This window comes from Littorina saxatilis, linkage group LG3, assembly GCF_037325665.1.
Source record: "Littorina saxatilis isolate snail1 linkage group LG3, US_GU_Lsax_2.0, whole genome shotgun sequence".
NCBI classification, from domain to species: domain Eukaryota; kingdom Metazoa; phylum Mollusca; class Gastropoda; order Littorinimorpha; family Littorinidae; genus Littorina; species Littorina saxatilis.
In genome coordinates this window covers 9,204,942-9,228,718 of record NC_090247.1, presented here as the reverse complement: position 1 = coordinate 9,228,718, position 23,777 = coordinate 9,204,942, and the positions used below count along the sequence as shown (strand labels likewise).

Sequence of the window (23,777 nt, the reverse complement as noted above, 5' to 3'; positions counted from 1 at the left end):
TCTTGCCCTCCAACCCATTTCTGCGTATCACGTGACACCGCTCCGAAGTACGCAAAAGGGAGACCTCCATATACATGTACGTATAAAGATCCACAAAAACGCCAGCATGCAAATGGGTGCTTACAGTGGCGAGTTTTTTGATGTAGTCATCCGGGGCCCCCAGACTGGCCAATCCGATCTCGTGAGAGAAGTGAGCGAAGGACGGGTCAGCAAACAGTGGCACGTGACCCAGTAGCTCGTGACACACGTCGCTGACAACATGAACAAATATGGGTCAAGTATTATGCTGAACGAAAGTTGGTTAATTTTGTTTCACTAAATAGGTCCTGACACTTGTAAGAAACATTCATTTTAAAGATGAAGAAAACAAGAAATTCCTCCGATAGGAAAAACACCCCCGTTGGTCAAAGGGAAATAACCATTCTCACTGCACCCATTCTCACTGCCACCAACTGAGAAGGTTATTTCCCTTTGACCATGAATATGTTTCTGTATAAATCCTTGTAGAATTTTAATCCAGCAATAACTCCCTAACCGTGTGTTTGACTGGTCCCAATTTTTGTAAGGACCGTCTCAGGAATGTATAGAACCTGTTCACCAAGTTTGGTGACGATCGGTCCGTTCATTCTTGAGATCTATATGCGAACACAAACACACAAACACACAAACACACAAACAAACAAACAAACAAACACATCGAGTGAAACCTATACACACCCCTAAAACTTGAGAAATGAAACACCCAGGAATGCACACACAAATCCTTCCTCTCAAGTTCTTTCTTTTTCACACCCTAGATATTCCGCCGACGAATATCTACAAAAGGATACATCTGAAAAACAAAGGGAAGTAATTATGCGCTCTGAAAGCATACGACATGTGCAACAGAGGGAGTGAGAGTTATACGAAAAACAATCTCCTGGAATCTGAGAGAATAACAAGCATTGAACTGCACAAGCGACTTTCAGCCTCACTGAGGATAACAGTCGCTTGTTCATTTCAATGCATTACTCCCAATTACTCTATGGCACATGTCGTATGCTTTTTTCATTTCAATGCATAACTCCCACTTTTTCTATGGCAACTGTTGTATGCTTTTTCCTTTCAATGCATAACTCCCACTTACTCTATGGCATATGTCGACTGGGTGGCCGAGTGGTAACGCACTTGCGCTCGGAAGCGAGAGGTTGCGTGTTCGACCCTGGGTCAGGCCGCAATTTTCTCCCCCCTTTCCCAACCTAGGTGGTGGGTTCAAGTGCTAGTCTTTCGGATGAGACGAAAAACCGAGGTCCCTTCGTGTACACTACATTGGGGTGTGCACGTTAAAGATCCCACGATTGACAAAAGGGTCTTTCCTGGCAAAATTGTATAGACATAGATAAAAATGTCCACCAAATACCCGTTTGACTTGGAATAAAGGCCGTGAAAGGTGAATGCTCGCCTAATAGGCTACTGAGCTTTACTGGCCGATGTGAATGCGTTATATATTGTGTGTAAAAAATGTCTGTTTGTCTGTCTGTCTGTAAAAAGTTCCATTTCAAACGGCAGAAATTAATATGTAAGCGCCTAGGGCTATATCTAGATTAGGCGCATAAAATGATCACAATAATAATAATAATAATATGTCGTATGCTTTTTACATTCAATGCATAACTCCCTCTTACTCTATGGCATATGTCGTATGCTTTTTTCATTTCAATGCATAACTCCCAATTTCTATATGGCAAATGTTGTATGCTTTTTCCTTTCAATGCATAACTCCCACTTACTCTATGGCATATGTCGTATGCTTTTTACATTCAATGCATAACTCCCTCTTACTCTATGGCATATGTCGTATGCTTTTTCCTTTCAATGCAATACTCCCTCTAACTCTATGGCAGAAGTCGTATGCTTTTTCCTTTCAATGCATAACTCCCTCTTACTCTATGGCATAAGTCGTATGCTTTTTCCTTTCAATGCATAACTCCCTCTTACTCTATGGCACATGTCGTATGCTTTTTCCTTTCAATGCATAACTCCCTCTTACTCTATGGCATAAGTCGTATGCTTTTTCCTTTCAATGTATAACTCCCTCTTACTCTATAGCATAAGTCGTATGCTTTTTCCTTTCAATGCATAACTCCCTCTTACTCTATGGCACATGTCGTATGCTTTTTCCTTTCAATGCATAACTCCCTCTTACTCTATGGCACATGTCGTATGCTTTTTCCTTTCAATGCAGAACTCCCTCTTACTCTATGGCACATGTCGTATGCTTTTTCCTTTCAATGCATAACTCCTAGCTCTTACTCTATGGCACATGTCGTATGCTTTTTCCTTTCAATGCATAACTCCCTCTTACTCTATGGCATAAGTCGTTTGCATTTAGAGCGCTTACTTCCCTTTGTTTTTCATATTTTCCCTGCTTCATTTGTTCAAAATTCTTACAGAAGAATAAATGAACGCTACACTCACGGTTCCGGGGTGTACATGGGCTTGGAGCCATGACGGATGTACTGCGTGGAGTGAAACACACGGAACGCCAGGCCCGCCAGAAAGTCTCGTGCCGACAGAAGCCCTGCCACGGGCCGAAGCTGAAACCCAGTGCGTTCTGACCACAACGCACAGTTTTATGAAACAATCTTCAGAAGCAAAGGGGAGAATAGGGGAAGGAAGGAAGAAAGGAAGGGAGGAAGGAAGAAAGGAAGGGAGGGAGGGAGGAAGGGAGGGAGGGAGGAAGGAATGAAGAAAGAAAGGAAGAAAGAAAGGAAGGAATGAAGGAGGGAAGATGAATGACATAGCGTCATGCTTCAGTGATGTATTACAATGGGGAGGAAGGAATAAAGAAAGTTAGGAAGAAAGAAAGGAAGGAATGAAGGAGGGAAGGAAGGAAGGAATGAAGGGAGGGAGGGAGGAAGGGAGGGAAGGGAGAGAGGAAGAAAGGAAGGAAAGAAGGAAAACGCATCCTCCATCGATTACTCTCCACAAACCTTGGGACATTTCTGAAGTGCCGTATCTTTCTCGCAGCCAAACTGCCTGTTAGTCTTCTACCAACCCATCCAAACTCTGCCATGGCGCTTCCTGTACATGTCACCGATGAAATCTGGAACTATGTCTATCCGGTGCTGTACACACATAACCATTTGCATACCTTTGATGGTGACAGTTTGTTTTACGCCCTCACGGTGAAACCATTGGGGGCATGTTCCTGGGTGTTACCCCGACTTTAGATAACACAGACGTATGCTTGTTTAAAGTGGTATCAGCCACGTGCACTTATGGCAGAATGACTGAGGTCTTTTACGTACCACTGTGGTGACATGGGGGTGGGACATGTTTGCCGTGTCTGAATCTGCACATAAAGTTGACCCGTGTCCGTCCCGGATGCGGACCCGTGACCTTAGGATCACAAGTCCAGGGTTCTACCACCTGAGCTACCCGGCCCTCTTCATACCTTTGAGGAAATCGGAGATGTCCTGAAGCTGAGGGATGTTGTCCGGCCTGTATCCGCAGTGTTCCACCAGCAGCGGGAACACCTCGTTAAACTCTCGGCATGCGTGGCTGGGGTACAGCTTAGTCAGCTCGGTGTAGATTGTCGTCCTGAGATTAAACGGGTAATTGTTAGACACCTGGGGCTGGTGTCCTGGGCCAGTAACACATTTGGTCAACCGCATTTGAACGAGTGAATATAATACAATACAATACAATACAATACGTAACAATACAATACAATACAATTACAATACAATTAAAATACAATACAATAATACTTTATTATCTCAAAAGAGACATTTCATGAAATGCAGTAATCCAACAAAATCTGTTTTCACGAAAATAAATTCAGTCGGCCAACAGTGCCTTTTTGCACGCGGAGTTTCCCGATTATCTAGTTCTCCTTCCCTACCACCACGTTCAGACAACCGTAGTGACGAAGCGGAGGTCCGACTGTCAGAGTGCCCACCACGAGTCCATGAAACCAGCTCCAGAACCAGAAGCATGAAAGAGCCATTACTGTTGTTGATGCGTTGTGTCTCAGTTTTTAGATAACTCCCTAGGAGGTTTTCCCGTATCTAGCATGCTGGGATATCTGACAGACGACATGGTCGCGATTATCCTTGAAACCGTTGATTTTTGACGCGGCTGTATGACGTAAGGATTCGGGGTTCCCTTCCCAGAAACTCTGTGTTTCTCAGGTTTCTTGAAATCAAATCTCACTTGCTCTACGTCATATGGGTTGTTCAACATGCAAAGAGCCGCAACTTTCCGACAGCATGCGAGAAGGGTTAAAGGCAGAGTAAGCCTCCCGTAAACCATCACAGATACGGTCAGGCTTTTACACACAGTACGAACACCCTTTCATTTAAACACTCACCAACTGAGAACATCCTAGGTGCCCTCCGTAAAGAGCGAACAATTTTCAAAGAATTTATTTTTGCGTGGTTTATCTTACCCCTGAGCCATCGTGAACCCGTGTGATCCAGTTTTCCCTTTTCACAATGCAGTCGTCATAGTTAGTCATTTGAATGCGACTCGACGTGAGCTTATCTAGAATAGCACGTTTTTTATGCACGAAACAACGGCTGTGGTTCACAAGAACTCTAGCGATGGCTTTTGACTGTTGAGAGGAACGGCGATTTGCACTGATAAAACCGTCGTCTGCCACGACCCTTGCGTGACCCTGCTTCCGGGCTTTTCTTTCTTTAAACTTTCACAACTTCGAATTGTTCTGATCTTGTCTTGATGAAAAACGAATTCTTTTATGATTAAAGAATGTTTGTGTAACAAGCTGTCAATTTATTATTTAGATTTTAAAAGTTAGGTCTAGCGCAAAAACGAGGCGCCATTGTTCTTCAGGGCCAAGTCCACGAAAATAAATTCTTGGAAAATGTCTCACGCTCGACAGAAAGCAGCCAGGATGTTCCCGTTCGGTGAGCGTTCAAATGGAAGTATGCTTGTACTGTATTTAGACGCTCGGGAAGCTCTGTGATGGTTTACGGGAGGCTTACTGTGCCTTTAAAGAAGGGTTAGCTTACTTGGCCAGGTCTCTTTATATGCTTGTTATTATGCGGTTCGCTGTACAACAGATATAGGAAAGCATGAAAACTCAAGAAAATAATAATCACTCACCAGGTTTTGATTTCATCCGGTGTGTAGCTGACTCTAGGGATTGCTTGGCCGCTGTAACAGATAAACACAACTATTGTCATTATCGTTACGATGCCTTACAAATAATTCAGTACGATAACTCATTAAGCCGACTCGAGTCATTGGCGTTTAAACATTCTTCGATCTTGTTTTCTTAAAAGTACCTGGCTTCCCGTGTAGACTATCTCGTGGGACACTTCGGGCTTGCATGTTACATGCTACGGATGATTTGAATTCAGTAGCTGACCGAAGCTTTCCCACGAGTTGTGTTTTACATTTAGTCAAGTTTTGACTAAATAATTTAACATAGACTGGGAAGGGAGACGAGGGTGATGGTGTATGTGTGTGTGTGTGTGTGTGTGTGTGTGTGTGTGTGTGTGTGTGTGTGTGTGTGTGTGTGTGTGTGTGTGTGTGTGTGTGCACAGCGATTCCTAGAAAACTTCACGACAAATATTTGTGACATTTTACATGTGAGTTCCTGCAGATGATATCCCCAGACATGTTTTTGTAATTTTTTGGACAAATGCCTTTGATGACGCAATATCCGGCGTTTTGCAAAAGTTGAGGCCGCATTTTTCACTCAAATTGAGTGACATTTTGGTCAAGTAATCTTGGACTCAGTCCGGACTATGGGAATGCATTTTAGTGTAACCGTGTGCCGAAACACTACGATCACCTCGGGAAGCGAAGTGCAATCAAACAGGATTGAAAATGTTAGGGCTAATTTCTTAGCCCTATAAAAACTGTTATGCAAACCCGAAGGTTTCCATGAACATACAGACAATCGGAAACCACCAGACCCCATCACAAACAGAACTCTACAATCCACAGGTGTTGACTTTAAAGGCCAACAACTCGGGTGCAGAGTCTGCTGTGAAAGGAGCGGTAGCCTCCCCTGTCACAATCGCCCCCGTTTGAAATGAACTTCGTCCCGAAGTTCCGAACCGGGGGACCACTGTCCATCCCAAGTTCGCAGAATGGGAACAGCACGAAAATGTTCAGTGGTCATATTATGCCATTACCTGAACATATCATGCCGAGTCCCATCCCTGCTCGCAAGCGCCAGATGTAACCGTGTGCCGAAACACTACGATCACCTCGGGAAGCGAAGTGCAATCAAACAGGATTGAAAATGTTAGGGCTAATTTCTTAGCCCTATAAAAACTGTTATGCAAACCCGAAGGTTTCCATGAACATACAGACAATGATGATGATAAAATCGTTTATTTAACGTCACTCTGTAAAAACATTGGCGACATTTGTCTTAGATTAAGAACACACACAGGCACGCACACAAACTTTCCCTTTATGTACAGTGGTTCACCACCCTCCCGCCCCCCGCACACTCTCGCTCATCTAATTAAAAATGGTGTTAAGAGATACTTGGATATAAAATGGTATTTTTAAAAGATCTGATAAAAATATATAGTAGCTGTATGAGAAGCAATGGCGTCAGCCGCAGCAATGTCTCTTCATATCCAGGGACCAAGTGGGTGCGTGTGCATAAGTCCAGCGATAAGTTTGGGACCTTGCCACCCAAGGTCTTTATTAAAACTTAAAAGATAGCTTAATTTTTCCTTTGAGGTATTTGGCAGAATATTTCTATTTGAGTTTATAAACTGAGTCAGGGGTTGAAAGTGGCATGAGTTCAAATCACACTCCAAAGTCAAATGAGCAATGGTGAGGTCGGATTGACAGGTGCATTTAAGCTCTAGAAATTGGTAACTCCCAGCTTCTGCCCTTAGGCGGTTAATCCTTTTTATTACACGTGGGCATGCATTATAGGTGTTCATCTGTTTTGATGGGGCTTCCCGAATGAGCCAGCCAGAGCTTATAGCCTTGTGCATATATTTGTTCCTCCATTCTCTCCAGAGAAGAGAGTCTGTAAGGCTACTGATCTCAGAAGCAGACAATGGCAGGTCTACCTCGGAGGCGCCCATGCCTTGGGCAGCTTCTTTAGCGGCTTTGTCTGCTCTCTCGTTGCCAGGCACGTTCACGTGTGCTGGACACCAGACCAGGTTAATCTCGCTTCCTTTTTTTATAATTTTATTTGCCAGCTCCTTTATGGCAATGACAAGATCATGTCTTTTTGATCTTTTGTTAGATCTCAATGCTTCAATGGCTGCTTTGGAGTCAGAGAATATAGCTATCTTTTGAGGAGGAGTGTTCTTGAGATTGAGATGAACAAGCGACATGCAGATGGCAAGGAGCTCAGCTGAGAAGATCGAGTTTCTGTTGCACAGTTTAAATTTCCCAGTCATGTCATCGCTGGGGATTACAAAAGCTGCGCCAGCCTTCTTGTCATCCAACACTGACCCGTCTGTGTAAACGTGAACATGGCCTTTGTATACAGTATCAATGTGCTCAAGGGATTGTATCCTGAGTAATAACTGATCATCCTTTGTAGCTGTGCAATATTCTGTGTCAAAATTCATTTCTTTCATTGTCCATGAGGGATCACGAGATATGGGGTTTTGGGCCACATCATTTGGGTCGACACTGATTTCACTAAAGAGTGAAGCATTGAATTGAGCCAGTGAGGAGAAAGTAGTGCCAAAGTGGGCCTTTTTGTTTTGGACATGATTGTAATGCGGTTGTAGCTCCTCTTTTGTTGAGTTTTGCACTGTGTTGGCTCGAACATTGTAATCTGCGCAGCACTTACGCCGCCACATGTCAAGAGGGAGGAATCCTGCTTGGTGGTATACAATGGCCTGCTTTGAATGCCTTGGGTGTCCGAGGGCAAGCCGAAGGGCACGACATTCCGCTGACTGTAGCTTATCAAGCCATTTTCGAGCCGACGAGAAGTAGGCCTCCTGTCCATATGATAGTCTTGATCTTATAAGAGCTCTGGTGATGTTTGTTAGAATAACTGGGCACTTTGCCCATGGTTGGGCAGCCAGTATTTTAAGAAGGTTGATGGTCTTATTTGCTTTGCTTAAAAGATACTTTAAGTGAGCAGTCCATAGTCCATTTGAGGTGAAAACTACGCCCAGATATTTCACCTGCTGACTGGGTGAGACAACAGATTTATCTAGTGAGAACTGTATCTTTTCTCGATCTTCCAGTTTTCGGTTTGTAAAGACAACGAATACAGTTTTCTCGGCAGAGAGAGTGAAGCCATTCTCCCGCATATAGTTCGCAATGTTATCTATAGCTGTTTGCCACTCTTTAGAGAATTTGTGTTCTGTTTTATAGGTTTTGTTTTGATACTCTTTGCATAGAGCAATATCATCCGCATAAAGCGTCAGTTCGGCTCCATGTGTTTTAATTGTCGATATGTCATGCAGCATAATGCTAAAAAGCAGTGGTGCTATTACTGAGCCCTGTGGCACTCCCATGTCAACTTTGCGAGTGGATGATTTGGCACCTTTATAATCAGTTTGAAAGGATCTGTTCAGTAGAAAGCTTTTTATGTATTGAAACATATTACCACTGATGCCTAATTGCTTCAATCGTTGGTGCCATACTGTATCGTAGGCTTTTTTGATGTCAAAAAAGACAGCAAAGAGAGACTTCTTGCGTGAGAGAGCTTTCTTAATTTTAGAGGACAGTTTTACAATGTGATCCGAGACACCCCTGCCTCGACGGAAACCGGCTTGGCACAGGGGTATTACCTTTTTTCTTTCCATTTCATCTTCTAGTCTGGATTTTAGTATTCTTTCATAGATTTTGCTCAGATGGGAGGTCAGAGATATAGGGCGCCAGTTGGAAGGGTTAGCTCTTGGTTTTCCAGGCTTTAAAATGGGGATCACAACAGCCTCTTTCCAAGCTGTGGGAATCAGGCCAGACTTCCAGCATGTTGAATAAAAATCCAGTAAAAGATTTAATCCTTGGTTTGGTAAATGTTGTATGACCTGATAGTTTATTGGATCAGAACCACAGGCGGATCGGACTTTTGTCACCGATGCTATAGCCGTTTTCAGTTCTTGAATGGATAAGGGAGCATTTATTTGTAAGGAAGGGTTGAGTTCTGGGTCGTTTAAGTCCTGTTTATCCTCCCAGTTCTTACGGAAGAGTTCCTGCTCACATAACAGTTTATCTGTTTGGCTTGCTGCTGCAAAAATATCTGCAAACAGTTCTGCTTTTTCAGGAAGGCTTTCATATGTTTTTCCTTCGTGCATAAGAGGACGTTCAGCCTGCTTGTGTCTGCATTTGAATTTCCTTATTTTGGTCCAAATTTTTCCAGCATCTCTGTAATCGCTCACTTTGCTGGACATGTTTTCAAAATATTCTTTTTTTGCTTTGTCTATAATTTTGTCACATTGTTCTTCAGTTGATTTCATATTGTTGTGGTTTTGTGCAGACCTGAAGCGATCATACTTCTCTTTTGCAGTTCTTTTTAACCTGATGGCTGTTCTGCATTCTTCTGTCCACCATGGGCTCTGATCAGTTCTACTGGGTCCGATAAAAGGTTTTGTTTTGGGGATTGACAATTCCATTGCATTCAGCAGGTTTGATCTTAGCTGTTTATATTTGTTGTTGATACTTTCTTGGGACTCTGGATTGCCATCCAAGAGGGTATGTGCATCGGCCGACTTAGTGACAGCGTCCTTGAAAACTGCCCAGTCCGCCTTTTTATAATTGTATTTTAAGGCTTTTGGGCCTGGCTCTGTGAGTGGTGATTTCCCAATAATGGATATCATGATTGGTAAGTGGTCGCTTTTTAATTTATCTGACACAACGCACCAGTCCGTTGGTAATCCGAGAGTGGGACTAACCAAGGTTATGTCAATGGCGGAGGGGTGTTGGTTTGAGATATCGGGTATTCTGGTTGCTGATCCGTCATTTAGTAAGTACACATTTGATTGCGTTATATAGGTGGCAAGGCTCTTTCCCACGGCACATGTCTGATCGGGGAAGTTGGCATCCCACAGGGGGTTTCGGCCATTAACATCTCCTCCGATCACCCAGGTGCGTCTTCCGTCGAGCTCTGGGAGCCAGCTGAAAATCGGGCCTTTGGTAATGTTTCTGTTATATATGTTTAATAAGAAGATCCATCATTCAGCAGAAGTTCAACTAGGTTTGAATGTATTTTTGTGTCGCCCGGAACAGGGGTTGGGTGAACATTGTACTTCAGATTGTCTCTGACATAGGTTACTGTGTACTTGATAGTTTGTGCTCCGCTCGTATCATCAACCTGATAATCTGTGACGGGTGGGTAAAAGAAACCAGATATGAAGGGGAGTTTTCCCGCACGACAGAGTGGGGACTGTATCAATAATACATTGAACATGTTGTTTTGGTTAAGATAATTAATAAGGTACGGTAGAGCAGTGTTAAGGGAACGACAGTTCCACTGCAGTATATTTACTCTTGAATCCATTTCAATCACAGAAGACCTAAAGTCTGTTGTGACCGTTTGATCTGCCCCTCAGCTCTCTATGTCATTGTGTTGTCCAGGGGTTGAGACTCTGTCACAGATCTGCCTCCCTGAATGCCGAGAAGAGCGCATTGAGTGGAAAGTATTTTATTTAAGGCTGGTGGAGTTGGATTTTCCTTTGGCTTAAATATTTCAGTATATAGCCCTGTCAAAAGTGTCAGAACATTTTCGGGGCTTTCATTCGTTTTTGCTTCAATAAGTGCAGCTAGGATGCCAGTGACGAATTTGAACACCTCACCGCAGTTCTCGGCGCTCATCATCTTCATCTTTGCATAGCTTTCTTTTAAAATATGTTGTCTGAGGCAGTCTTCGGACTGTGGCTTTGGTGTGTTTTGTGTTTCATCTTCCTCAACAATCATCAACTTTGGTTCATCCATGAACAAGTCATCATAATCGTGTGTGGGGGAAGTTTGAGATTCTGCATCAGCAACCTTTTTCTCATTGTTTGTTGTTGGCTGTTTGTTTGTCTTTGTTTTGTCTGCTGCTTTTGTGGGGGCCTTTTTTACATTGTGTGTTGATTTTAGTTTCTGGGCAACAGTAGACTCATTATTAATAGGGTTTATGTCAGTTCTTTGTCCAGGTCTCTGGAGGGCGATATTTTGCTCTGAAATGGGGTTTTCACTACGAGGGTTGCTTGGTCCGCCTTGATTTCCTGTGCGTATGCGGCTTGTTGTTGGTTCTGGCCAGATAGTGCTATAATCCTGTTTTTCAATCTCAGCCACGAAAGCTGGGGAGGTAGCCAGGTTTCTCTTTGCTTTGCTGGCACCGCGAGGAGCACTTTTCCCCCCTGCCATTTTCAGCACCCAGCACTCATCGACTTCTGAATCAGAGTCATTAGATGTATCTGGGTCTTTCTTTTGTTTTTTCATTATTTCAAACTTTGCTCTTCTTATTGCTTCTGCATATGGGATGTATTTGGCTGCTCGGATTTTGTTTGCTGTTCTTCGCAGCACTAGCTCAGGACAGCCTAAGTAGGCTGCCGAGTGGGGACCGCCACAGTTTAGGCAGTGTTTGTCATTTGGACAGTTGTCAACTGGGTGGTCTTTCTTTTGACCGCATCTTGGGCATTTGTCTTGTCTGGCTTTACATTGTTTGGAGCCATGTCCCAATCTCTGGCACTTAGTACACCTTCTGACTGGGGCCACATAGGGTTCGACAGCAAAGAAGGTTTTCACTATCTTCACTGTATCTGGTAGCGTTTTCTTTAAAAAAGTGATTTTGACAGCTTGAGTAAGTTCCCCCTTCTGGTTTTTTAACCGCTGAAGAGATTTTACTTTCTCAAGAGATTGTTGAAGTTTATCAAGGTCTTCAGAGAGTGGGATGGGTCTGATGACACCTTCCGTTGTTGCCTCTGGTATAGTGCATCTTATTTGCACTTGAGCGAGACTGGTGAGATTGGCAAGTTTATGTTGTTGTTTTTCATTGCAGCAGGCAATCAAGAATTTGCCCGAGGGCAGAGGTCGTACACCTTCTATCTGACCGACCGCGTCAACCAAAACACGACACTGGAGTGAAGGCCCAAGTTTCGAGAACATAGCTGGACCTGTAGCCGCGTTGGTGAGAATGACTGGGTATTGTGCAAAGGTTGGAGGAAGACTTGGTGTCACCTTTTTTGACTTTGTGTGTCTAGGGGGCCCAGTTTTGACTGGTTGTGAGACTTTTGACTGTGGCTGAGGCAGAGCCTGTTCGGCATCACTGTTAGCAATGGGTGCTTTTTTCTTCCGCTGACGGCGGCGTTGAGTTTTAAAAATGTCATCGCCTTCTGTGCTTTGGGAAGGTGAAATGTTCCCGTCTTCTGAGGGCACTGCTGCGTTGTGGTTATTGACACTGGCGTCAGCGTCAGAGTGGTTGTTTGAGCCCTTTTTTGTCTTTTTTGAGCTTGTTGGAGAGAAGCTGTCGGAATCTCTTAACCTTTTTCGGGGTGTGCAACACAATGTGCTGTCCATAGATTCAGCAGGGGTAGAGGTAGCCAAAGGTGGTTTGTCGCTTATGACAAGGGTGGCAGTGGCCATTGTGAGGGCCTTTTGGTGTTCAAATGCAGTGAGGAGTACTCAGAGAGCAGTGTGTTTGTGTGTAGTTGTGAGCGACCTTGGTAGAGGACCCTCTAAAAGCGAAATGACTAGAAAATGAGCTTTGGTATGAGCAGGCGTCTCGCACTGTTAAAAGAAAAAAGAAGGGATGACAAAAGCGTCCCTTGACAAAGAGTGAGCTGAAGCTCACCCTCTAGTGACTTTCACTTCTCTCCCGAGAATCACGAGGACTCCTGCAGGGCGAGTGGAAAAGCCACCAAGGGCAGTTAAAAAAGCCCTCTCTGGGTCTATGCCAAGAGAGCTGTGTCGTGTGTTAAAACACACACAAAATGTGATTGTCCCCCTTTACCATCAGGAATTCGGGAAGAAATCGTATTTTGAGCACTGACTTGGCTATGTAAGCTCGAGGTACGTTAAAGCAGTCGCTATGTAATCAGCATGTCTGCTTGTGAAAGACGCACTCTACGGGCCAGCAACTGCAGTGAATTACTCGTGCTGAGTCTGAGGACAAAAATGACCCCCGATACAGACAATCGGAAACCACCAGACCCCATCACAAACAGACTTCTACAATCCACTGGTGTTGACTTTTAAAGGCCAACAACTCGGGTGCAGAGTCTGCTGTGAAAGGAGCGGTAGCCTCCCCTGTCACAATCGCCCCCGTTTGAAATGAACTTCGTCCCGAAGTTCCGAACCGGGGGACCACTGTCCATCCCAAGTTCGCAGAATGGGAACAGCACGCATCATAAAAACTGTTATGCAAACCCGAAGGTTTCCACGAACATACAGACAATCGGAAACTACCAGACCTCATCACAAACAGAACTCTACAATCCACAGATGTTGACTTTAAAGGCCAACAACTCGGGTGCAGAGTCTGCTGTGAAAGGAGCGGTAGCCTCCCCTGTCACATTAGCTCGGAAGCTTAATAAATAATTGATGAGTTTGTTCATTAAAGTAGTCATTAATATCGACGTTCGCTCGATATTATGCTTGGTTTTTTTAGAAATCATAAAGATAGGAGCATGGTATTTACTATGACGCCAACTACGTGTCTCCGTTGGTAAATCCTACTGGGCTGTAAAAGTTCTGCTTGCCCCGCCTTCAAGGAACACATACATATTGACAGAGTTCTTTCCAAACATCGTCTGTTCGGGTACTCACTGTTTGTAGGCGTTGGCGATGTCAGCAAAAACCTTGCGCCTTTCGCGATACGTTTGGTCCGTGAAACCCTGAAAGCATATGTACAGACATCTATGACATACGACGTAATATATTACTGTCATGCAATTGATCACAGACTATGATAGTTAAAAGCTCGTCGAGCTGTTTGTTTGTTTGTTTGCTTAACGCCCAGCCGACCACGAAGGGCCATATCAGGGCGGTGCTGCTTTGACATATAACGTGCGCCACACACAAGACAGAAGTCGCAGCACAGGCTTCATGTCTCACCCAGTCACATTATTCTGACACCGAACCAACCCGTCCTAGCACTAACCCCATAATGCCATACGCCAGGCGGAGCAGCCACTAGATTTCCAACCCACGACCTCCCGATCACGGGGCGGACGCCTTACCAGGCCAACCGTGGCGGTCGTCGAGCTGTGTTACTCGTGTGTAACCTTCGAGGAACTTCATAATAGAGACAGCGTGAGTTAGGAGCTTCACAAACGAATAGCAGACCTGACAAGAATACACCAGACGAGAGCAGACCAGAACAGCGCACACACGACGAGAAGAGACCAGAAACGACCACAGAAACAAACAAGTCGCGTAAGGCGAAAATACAACATTTAGTCAAGTAGCTGTCGAACTCACAGAATGAAACTGAACGCAACGCAACGGAGCAAGACCGTATACTCGTAGCATCGTCACTACACCGCCCGTGGCAAAGGCAGTGCCAGTGAAATTGACAAGAAGAGCGGGGTATTCGTTGCGCTGAGAAGGATAGCACGCTTTTCTGTACCTCTCTTCGTTTTAACTTTCTGAGCGTGTTTTTAATCCTAACATATCATATCTATATGTTTTTGGAATCAGGAACCGACAAGGAATAAGATGAAAGTGTTTTTAAATTGATTTGGGGAAAAAAAATTTGATAATAATTTTTATATATTTAATTTTCAGAGCTTGTTGTTAATCCAAATATAACATATTTATATGTTTTTGGAATCAGCAAATAATGGAAAATAAGATGAACGTAAATTTGGATCGTTTTATAAAACAAATAAATTTTTTACAATTTTCAGATTTTTAATGACCAAAGTCATTAATTAATTTTTAAGCCACCAAGCTGAAATGCAATACCGAAGTCCGGGCTTCGTCGAAGATTACTTGACCAAAATTTCAACCAATTTGGTTGAAAAATGAGGGCGTGACAGTGCCGCCTCAACTTTCACGAAAAGCCGGATATGACGTCATCAAAGACATTTATCAAAAAAATGAAAAAAACGTGTGAGGATATCATACCCAGGAACTCTCATGTCAAATTTCATAAAGATCGGTCCAGTAGTTTAGTCTGAATCGCTCTACACACACACACAGACAGAGAGACAGACAGACAGACACACACACACACACACACATACACCACGACCCTCGTGTCGATTCCCCCCTCTACGTTAAAACATTTAGTCAAAACTTGACTATATGTAAAAATAGACACACCAAAACAGACACACCAGTACATACACCACCAAACAGACACACCAGTACATACACCACCAAACAGACCACACCAGAAAAGAGGAGAAGACACGAGAAAAGCACCATGTGCAGCACGTGTCACCCACGGGAAGTAAGCGCTGTAAATGTATGACATGTATAATAGAGTAAGTGGGAGTAATGCGGAAGCAGTCTCCTGGCACCTGAGAGAATAACAAGCATTGAAATGAACAAGCTACTTTCATCCCGACTTTTTTTTGTAGGGTGAAATTTGCTTGTTCATTTCAATGCTTTGTTATTCTCTCAGGTGCCAGGAGACAGGTTCCGAGTAACTCTCACTTACTCTAGTACACATATCCTGCCTTATAGAGAGCTTATTTCCCTTTGTTTATCAGATCTTTAAATAGCGCTCTGCCTCATGAGTTTAAGACACTCACGGGATGGTCAGCCTCGAGCTCCGTGCCAGCACTCAGGACCTGTGCTGCTGTCACGTCAAGCTCGCGTATCTTCCTCGGGAACCACGGCACTGAAACATCACGCTCACTGCGTTAAACGTGTCAACATTGCCTCTTCGCGTCGTTCTCTTTCCCTCTCCATCCGTTAGAATGTTCCTTTTCTGGGCTATCTTGCCGTCGAACTGGTGCTTACTTATGCCACTGTTTGTATTTATCTTGCTTTTTCCGTTACTGAGTTTTATTTTACGACCTGTCAACAGCACTGGCTTTATTCAGTTTCAACACACACTCACACACACACACACGCACACACACACACACACACACACACACTCACACACACACACACGCACACACACACACACACACACACACGTTCGCCAGCAGGCAACGCATGCATCATCATATCCTCCTCCTCCTCCTCCTCCTCCTCATCATCATCATCATCATCCTACATCATCATCAACCTTCATCCTAGGGATGTCACCTACCGGGGTTCTTGGGCAGAACCTTCATGTGGACCTTGCGCTGACCCAGCTGCTCCAGGGCGCTCTGCAGGCCGTTGCCAGGGGCGACGCTCTCAATCATGACGTCATAGCTGCCCTCTTGACTCTTGCACTTTCTGGATTCCACGTGTATCAGCTTGATGTGGTGAGTCTGGTTGAAAGTGGAAGATACAGAGTTATGATGAGTGTTGTGAGGTTTGAACATTTTGCCAGAAGACAAAGCAGAATAAGTATGTTCGTCGCGATATAGCCTTCGTGGTTGAAAACGACGTTAAACACCAAATAAAGAAAGAAAGAAAGAAAGAATAAGTATGTGTCTTTGCTGAAAACCGAAGTCGTTTTATTGCACTGTGCAAGGGAACAATTTTCCACGTGGGTGTTTGTGTGCTTTCTAGCGTGCTAGCGTGTGTGTGTGTGTGTGTGTGTGTGTGTGTGTGTGTGTGTGTGTGTGTGTGTGTGTGTGTGTGAACGTGCCTGTGTGTGTGTGTATGCGTATGTGCGTGTGCGTGTGTGCGTTCATTTGTGTGTGTGTGTGTGTGTGTGTGTGTGTGTGTGTGTGAGTGTGTGTGTGTGGTTTGATTTTGCAGCAATATCAAGAAAATAGACCTGAACATGGGCTGACAGGCTGACAGGCTCCACCAATAGCCTCGCACAAGTCTTTCCAAAAGCATTAGGAATAGCAAAAAGAAGGGGACGATCAACCGCAATACCAACATTGTCGACAACAACATCATAACCACCATCACCACCCCCACCACTACCACCACCTCCTGCACATACCCCACCTTAAACACGCTGAGGACCTCCGGAAGTGACTCTTCAAGGTCAGGTAGTGTGAGGACGATCGAGTTTTCTCCCTTGTCGGAAGTGACGTCAGCGCTGGGCTACACGACAAATGCGAGACTATGAAATAAATCTACATTTTCGTAACATCTCAACATGGCTGCCAACAACAACAAAAATATTGAAAAAAACAAACAAACAAAAAACAACTAAAATCCTAAAAACAATTTAAACAAGCACGGATACCCCGAAAATTCGAATAAAAAAAAGCTAAGTCCGCAAAAAGCGATTTTTGAAGCCGTGTTTTTGTGTGTGGTAATTAATGCGAGAAAAACGGCATGTTTGAGTAACCTTTAACGGAAGTTATTCCCTGTTTTAAAGTTTGATATACGACACGGTATAGATACGTATCGCGGTAGCCTATGTAAAAAGCACTGCGCATGCTAAAACTCCCTTGTTTTAAAATTATCATTTGTTATCTGTTTATCAAACGTGTGTGTAAATATTCTTTGGTTTTTCCTTGTGACTGGATGAAAGCTTCAAAAGGTGCGTGTCACGTTAACGCGTTCTTCAGTGTTGTTACATTTAGTCAAGTTTTGACTAAATGTTTTAACATAGAGGGGGAATCGAGACCAGGGTCGTGGTGTGTGTGTGTGTGTGTGTGTGCGTGTGTGTGTGTAGAGCGATTCAGACTAAACTACTGGACCGATCTTTATGAAATTTGACATGAGAGTTCCTGGGAATGATATCCCCGGACATTTTTTTCCTTTTTTCGATAAATACCTTTGATGACGTCATATCCGGCTTTTTGTAAAGGTTGAGGCGGCACTGTCACACCCTCATTTTTCAATCAAATTGATTCAAATTTTGGCAAAGCCATCTTCGACGAAGGCCGGGGTTTGGTATTGCATTTCAGCTTGGTGGCTTAAAAACTAATGAGTGAGTTTGGTCATTAAAAATCGGAAACTTGTAATTAAAATTATTTTTTAATTAAACGATCCAAAATCAATTTCATCTTATTCTTCGTCATTTTCTGATTCCAAAGAAATATAAATATGTTATATTTGGATTAAAAACAAGCTCTGAAAATTAAAAATATCAAAATTATGATCAAAATTAAATTTTCCGAAATCGATTTAAAAACAATTTCGTCTTATTCCTTGTCGGTTCCTGATTCCAAAAACATATAGATTGATATGTTTGGATTACAAAACACGCTCAGAAAGTTAAAACGAAGAGAGGTACAGAAAAGCGTGCTATGCAGCACAGCGAAACCACTACAGCGCTGAACAGGCTCGTCAGTTTCACTCCGTTTTGCACTAGCGGCGGACTACGGTCATTGTGAAAAAATGCAGTGCGTTCAGTTTCATTCTGTGAGTTCGACTGAGCTTGACTAAATGTTGTATTTTCGCCTTTCGCGACTTGTTTTTTGTACTCTAGTTGCCCGAATACCCCAAAATGGAACACAGCATACACGTAATCTCTTTAAGGCTTTACATAAAACGGAGACAAAAATTAGTTGGTGTTTGAGGAGAGAGACACACACACTTGAAACGCAAACAAGCTGCCAAGCAAATGCCTGGGTGATATTCGTCCTGATCCTTGTTCAAGGGTAAACCGCAGATAAGGGGCCGTCAAAAAGACAAAAAACATAATTTGCCATGGCTTGCACAAAATGTATATTGGTTTGTACTTTGAAGTGTTTGTAATAATTTGGTTGAACACATTGAAGGGAAAGTACAGAGGGATTGGAAGCTAGGTAGGAGCGTCCACCAGTAAGCCGGTGTAGTGCGTTCAGATTTCCCCTGCGTTCAGATTTCCACTGCGGTCTCTTTCTTTCTTTCTTTATTTATTTGGTGTTTAACGTCGTTTTCAACCATTCAAGGTTATATCGCGACGGGGGAAGGGGGGAGATGGGATAGGGGAAAGAGGGGAGATGGGATAGACTTCTTACTTATTGCCTTTCACGCCTGGTGGCGGGGTACATCACGAAGCGTCCCGGTACCGAAGCGTCCCGGTACCGAAGCGTCCCGGTGCCGAAGCGTCCCGGTACCGAAGCGTCCCACTATAACGCGTCACAGGGGTACCGGGACGCTTTGGTACCGGGACGCTTCGGGACGCTCCCGCGCAGTAGGGCACGAAGCGTCCCGGTACCGAAGCGTCCCGGTGCCGAAGCGTCCCGGTACCAGTCACCACGCACATCCTCGGCTCGCATGCCAATGTATTTATAAAGCAAAGCCGGGGAATGCCTGTAATTCACACAGAGCAATCGCTTGGTCTTAAACGTGCACAAGACAAAAACTTTCATACTGGGGGAGCGAGCCAGTCTGATCCAGCGCGAGCGTTTGTTATTACCCAAATGAACCCAAACAAACCCAAATTAACCCAAATGATACAATTTTAAAAGTCGGAGGCAGAACTGAAAAGACTTTTTCCGACGCTCACGCTTAGTGAAGCCAGAAAGCGTGTGTGATAACAGACATATCCCTCTTGTGAACGGAAGCCTACGGACTTTTCCCCCGAACTTGTCCACACGGGTACAGTATTTCCAAATTGGTGTGTTGTGAGTACAGATCTAAAGTAAAGTTGGGGAAAAGTTGGACAAAAAGTGATTTTTTTTTTACCGAAAGCAAATCAAGGTCTGTGCAAAATTAAAAAAATCAGTGAAGTCAAGGTCAAATCAAGGTCAAGATTAAATTAAAAAAAAATATATGGTTAGTCAAGTCAAGGTCAAATCAAGGTCAACAAGGTTACGTAACCCCCCCCCCCACCCCCCAAAAGAGAGGTAATTTATTGGCTCAGGATGCACCAGATAGCTCTATTTTGCTTCTTTGGATAAAAAAATTTCCGGGGGGGGCATGCCCCCGGACCCCCCTAGAGGCTTAGGCGCCGTCAACTTGTATCTTCGCAGTCATTTTGTAACCCCCCCTCCAAAGTGAATTGATCCGCCCTTGGTCAAGGTTTAAAAAAAAAAGTCTAAGTCCTGTGACGCGTTTTAGTGGGACGCTTCGGTACCGGGACGCTTTGGTACCGGGACGCTTCGGTACCGGGACGCTTTGGTACCGGGACGCTTCGGGGTGTCCCCCTGGTGGCGTGTAGGGCAGCGAGATGGGATAGAGCCACTTGTTAATTGTTTCTTGTTCACAAAAGCACTAATAAAAAAATTGCTCCAGGGGCTTGCAACGTAGTACAATATATGACCTTACTGGGAGAATGCAAGTTTCCAGTACAAAGGACGTAACATTTCTTACATACTGCTTGACTAAAATCTTTACAAACATTGACTATATTCTATACAAGAAACACTTAACAAGGGTAAAAGGAGAAACAGAACCTGTTAGTCGCCTCTTACGACATGCTGGTTAGCATCGGGTAAATTCTTTCTCGTCCCAACCAATATGGGACTCCCCCTAACCCGCGGGGGGTACTGCGGTCTCGTTGATCTTGTATGAACTCCACACTGAAAACCCCCCTCCCTTCCATATTACGGATGATCCAGCTTAGGTACGTTACGTTCATAGGATCCAATTCGTTAAACCAACATTTTGTATTTAAACTTTGAAATTTGCTTCATCCTAAAATCCTTCCCTTCTCATTCAACAGACTTAAAGGCACAGTAAGCCTCCCGTAAACCATCACAGATACTGTCAGGCTTTTACACACAGTACAAACACCCTTTCATTTAAACGTTCACCGCTTGAGAACATCCTCGGTGCCCTCCGTAAAGAGCGAGCAATTTTCAAAGAATTTCTTTTTGCGTGGTTTATCTTACCTCTGAGCCATCGTGAACCCGTGTGATCCAGTTTCCCTTTTTCACAATGTAATCGTCAGTTAGTAATTTGAATGCGACTCACTGTGAGCTTATCTGCAATAGCACGTTATTATGTACCTCTGACTATCCACGAAACAAACGGCTGTGGTTCACAAGAACTCCAACGATGGCTTTTGACTGTTTAGAGGAACTGGGGGTTATGCCTATAAACCGTCGTCTGCTACGAGAACCACGACCTTGCGTGACACTGCTTCCGGCCTTTTCTTTTTTCAAACTTTCAAAACTTCGAATTGTACTGATCTTGTCTTGATGAAAAACGAATTCTTTTATGATTTAAGAATGTTTGTGTAACAAGCTGTCAATTTATTATTTAGATTTAAAAAGTTAGGTCTAGCGCCAAAACGCACCACGGTCCGATTGTTTCTGAGACAATCCGCAAAAATAATTCTTTATAAATTGCTCTCTCTTTACGTAGAGCACCTAGGATGTTCCCGTTTGGTGAGCGTTCAAATGGAAGGGTGTTTGTACTGTGTGTAAAACCCTGACAGTATCTGTGATGGTTTACGAGAGGCTTACTGTGCCTTTAACCACTCGGTTTCCGTTTTTGAAGAAATCGAATTTTGGGGTGAAATCTATTAAATTTTACAACCAATTTCCATCGCTTGCAAGAGAGTGCCATGCCTTTCTCCCTTAAATAAGTGTACTTCTTTCATTTGACCAGGAAACAACATTGCAGTCTCGGGTATATACTACAACGGCTTCAAATTAAACTTTATCATCTTCAGCATGAGACATTACTGTGGCGGTGGATGAAACAGCCGAGACCCTACAACATTATGAACATTTAAACATATGTACTGACTAATACATTTTTCATTGATTAATCACCACGCACTCTCAATGTTAAGATAAATAAAAAGAATCATGCACAAAAATCTTATTCAATTCTACTTAAAGGCATACTAACGCACTCCCGTGTTTACAAAGTGTAGTTTGCCCACAATCGATGTCAAACGCACCATAAGACCATATAATGACGATATGTCACCATGCGCGGACCATAATACATGCATTACAGCTTGTTCTAGCCTCTGAAAAAGTGAGGATGTCAACAAAGCCGCGGTGTTAGCTCCCTTGCATCAACGTTACATGTGTTGCCAAATCTATAAATAGGACCATCTAGATCAAAATAAAAATTCAAATATCTCAACATTTAAGGGCTCCTAGACCACAATATTTTGCAGGGAACTTAATTTAGTCTGTCTCCAGCTCTGGGTAAAGCAATTAGCGTGTATATTCATCAGCTTTCTATGCCTTTAAAAATTAACAGCTACAACAGAATCAATGTAAACCCATAAGATTAAAACCTAAAACATCAGTAGTAGTAAGATCAGAGAATGGAAAATGTCCTGTTTGTTTAAAGAGTGTAATTGAACAAGGTATAAAAGTCTTCCCAGCCCGGACAGTCCACACTTTGGCTTTATTTCTCTTGTTTATGTTTCAAATATAAATCGATTTTTATACTGCCTCAAGTTTTGAATCTCGACGGTACAATAAAGCAAAAACAAAGCCTTGGTTTCGCCAGCACAATTTATTCTGTAATAACCAAATGTTCTGCCTTTTCTTCTTCCTGTTAGAAATAAAGATGAACCAAACTTTACAGTCATTTAAATATTGTTGTTCTTTAGCAGCAAAACGTCTGAGATAATTTCATGCAGGTTATTTTCAAGTCAAAAAAAGGAAGAAAATCAACAACAACAACAACAACAACAACAACAACAACAACAACAACAACAACAACAACAGAAAGACAAAAGAATCCCGATTAAAAAAACACCATTGAATTTTTAAAAAAATTTTAAAATACAAAAGGATTTTGTTTGAAGATCGAATTTATCAATATAATTATTAGCAAACAACGATACAATATAAACATGGCAACATAAGTAATTAATTTGCACAAGATCAATGACCATTTCAAAACTGTTCCCAAAAAAATAATTTACAGCAATTACAACAAGAACAAGAACAAGAATAAGAACAAGAACAAGAACAAAAACCAACAACAACAACAACAACAACAACAACAACAACAACAACAACAACAACAACAACAAAAAGGGAAATGTGAATCCATTTAATATGTTAATAAAAAATAAAAAACATACAATACCTCTCCATTTTCAGCAATTGCAGAGTTCATCTTGACAGAAAGCCGTAATGCAGAACTTCTTGCAGGCTTCAGTAGTTTCGATCACTTTGGGAAGAGCACAGACACTGTTGGTTTTATTTGCAAACCAGGAAGGTGTTTGTCGTCGTGGACTTTTGCCAGGAAAAAGGTTTTTAAAAGTGTTTACCCTGACTCGATCGGCAAGGACAAGTGCATTGTCAAGGGGTATGAAAACAAAAAAACGAGAAGAAAATTTGGGTTATGGGTTCGGACAAGGAGGAGGTGCGTCGGTAGAGGTATAGGGGTTTGGGTGGGGGTTTTGAGATGGGGGTGGGAATGGGGGGGTTATTACGAGAAATAGACATGCTGACTTTCTGAAGAAGTTTTCACAGAAATGACACCACACGGACGATCGATAAGGTAGGGCACCTTTCTTTCTTTCTTTCTTTATTAGGTGTTTAACGTCGTTTTCAACCATTCAAGGTTATATCGCGACGGGTAGGGCACCTGAGGAGAGGTGTTGAATTGGAAATATTCAGACAAACTCAGTCTTTAATGTTATAATGTAGAGCAAACGATTCCAGATAAAGACGCTTTAAACATGCACAAAAAAAAGACGAAAAAACAAACAAATGACAGATTGACTCTTTCTTTGTAAAGAAATGCCCAGGTTGTGAGCGTACAGGGGCTACGGTCGGTACCTAGGTTTCTGGAAATTGAGTCATTTCCGAAGGTACGGGATCTGTAACAAGTCGCGTAAGGCGAAATTACTACATTTAGTCAAGCTGTGGAACTCACAGAATGAAACTGAACGCACTGCATTTTTTCACAATGACCGTAGTCCGTCGCTTGTGCAAAACGGAGTGAAACTGACGAGCCTGTTCAGCGCGGTA

At 43.1% G+C, this 23,777-nt stretch overlaps 1 protein-coding gene across 1 annotated transcript in view; it reads right to left on the bottom strand.

Moving 5' to 3' along the window:
- Nucleotides 1–23,045, bottom strand: part of LOC138961550 (phenylalanine-4-hydroxylase-like) — a 28,838-nt gene extending 5,793 nt beyond the window's left edge. The window contains exons 1-9 of the mRNA XM_070333209.1: nucleotides 22,888–23,045; nucleotides 16,945–17,043; nucleotides 16,145–16,310; nucleotides 15,636–15,724; nucleotides 13,702–13,769; nucleotides 5,110–5,160; nucleotides 3,437–3,582; nucleotides 2,458–2,593; nucleotides 125–251 (exon numbers count right to left, since the gene is read on the bottom strand). Of these exons, the coding sequence (XP_070189310.1) occupies nucleotides 125–251; nucleotides 2,458–2,593; nucleotides 3,437–3,582; nucleotides 5,110–5,160; nucleotides 13,702–13,769; nucleotides 15,636–15,724; nucleotides 16,145–16,310; nucleotides 16,945–17,043; nucleotides 22,888–22,917 (912 nt within the window). The 5' untranslated portion in view covers nucleotides 22,918–23,045. The remainder of the gene's footprint in view (nucleotides 1–124; nucleotides 252–2,457; nucleotides 2,594–3,436; nucleotides 3,583–5,109; nucleotides 5,161–13,701; nucleotides 13,770–15,635; nucleotides 15,725–16,144; nucleotides 16,311–16,944; nucleotides 17,044–22,887) is intronic.
- Between the last annotated feature and the right edge of the window lie 732 nt (nucleotides 23,046–23,777).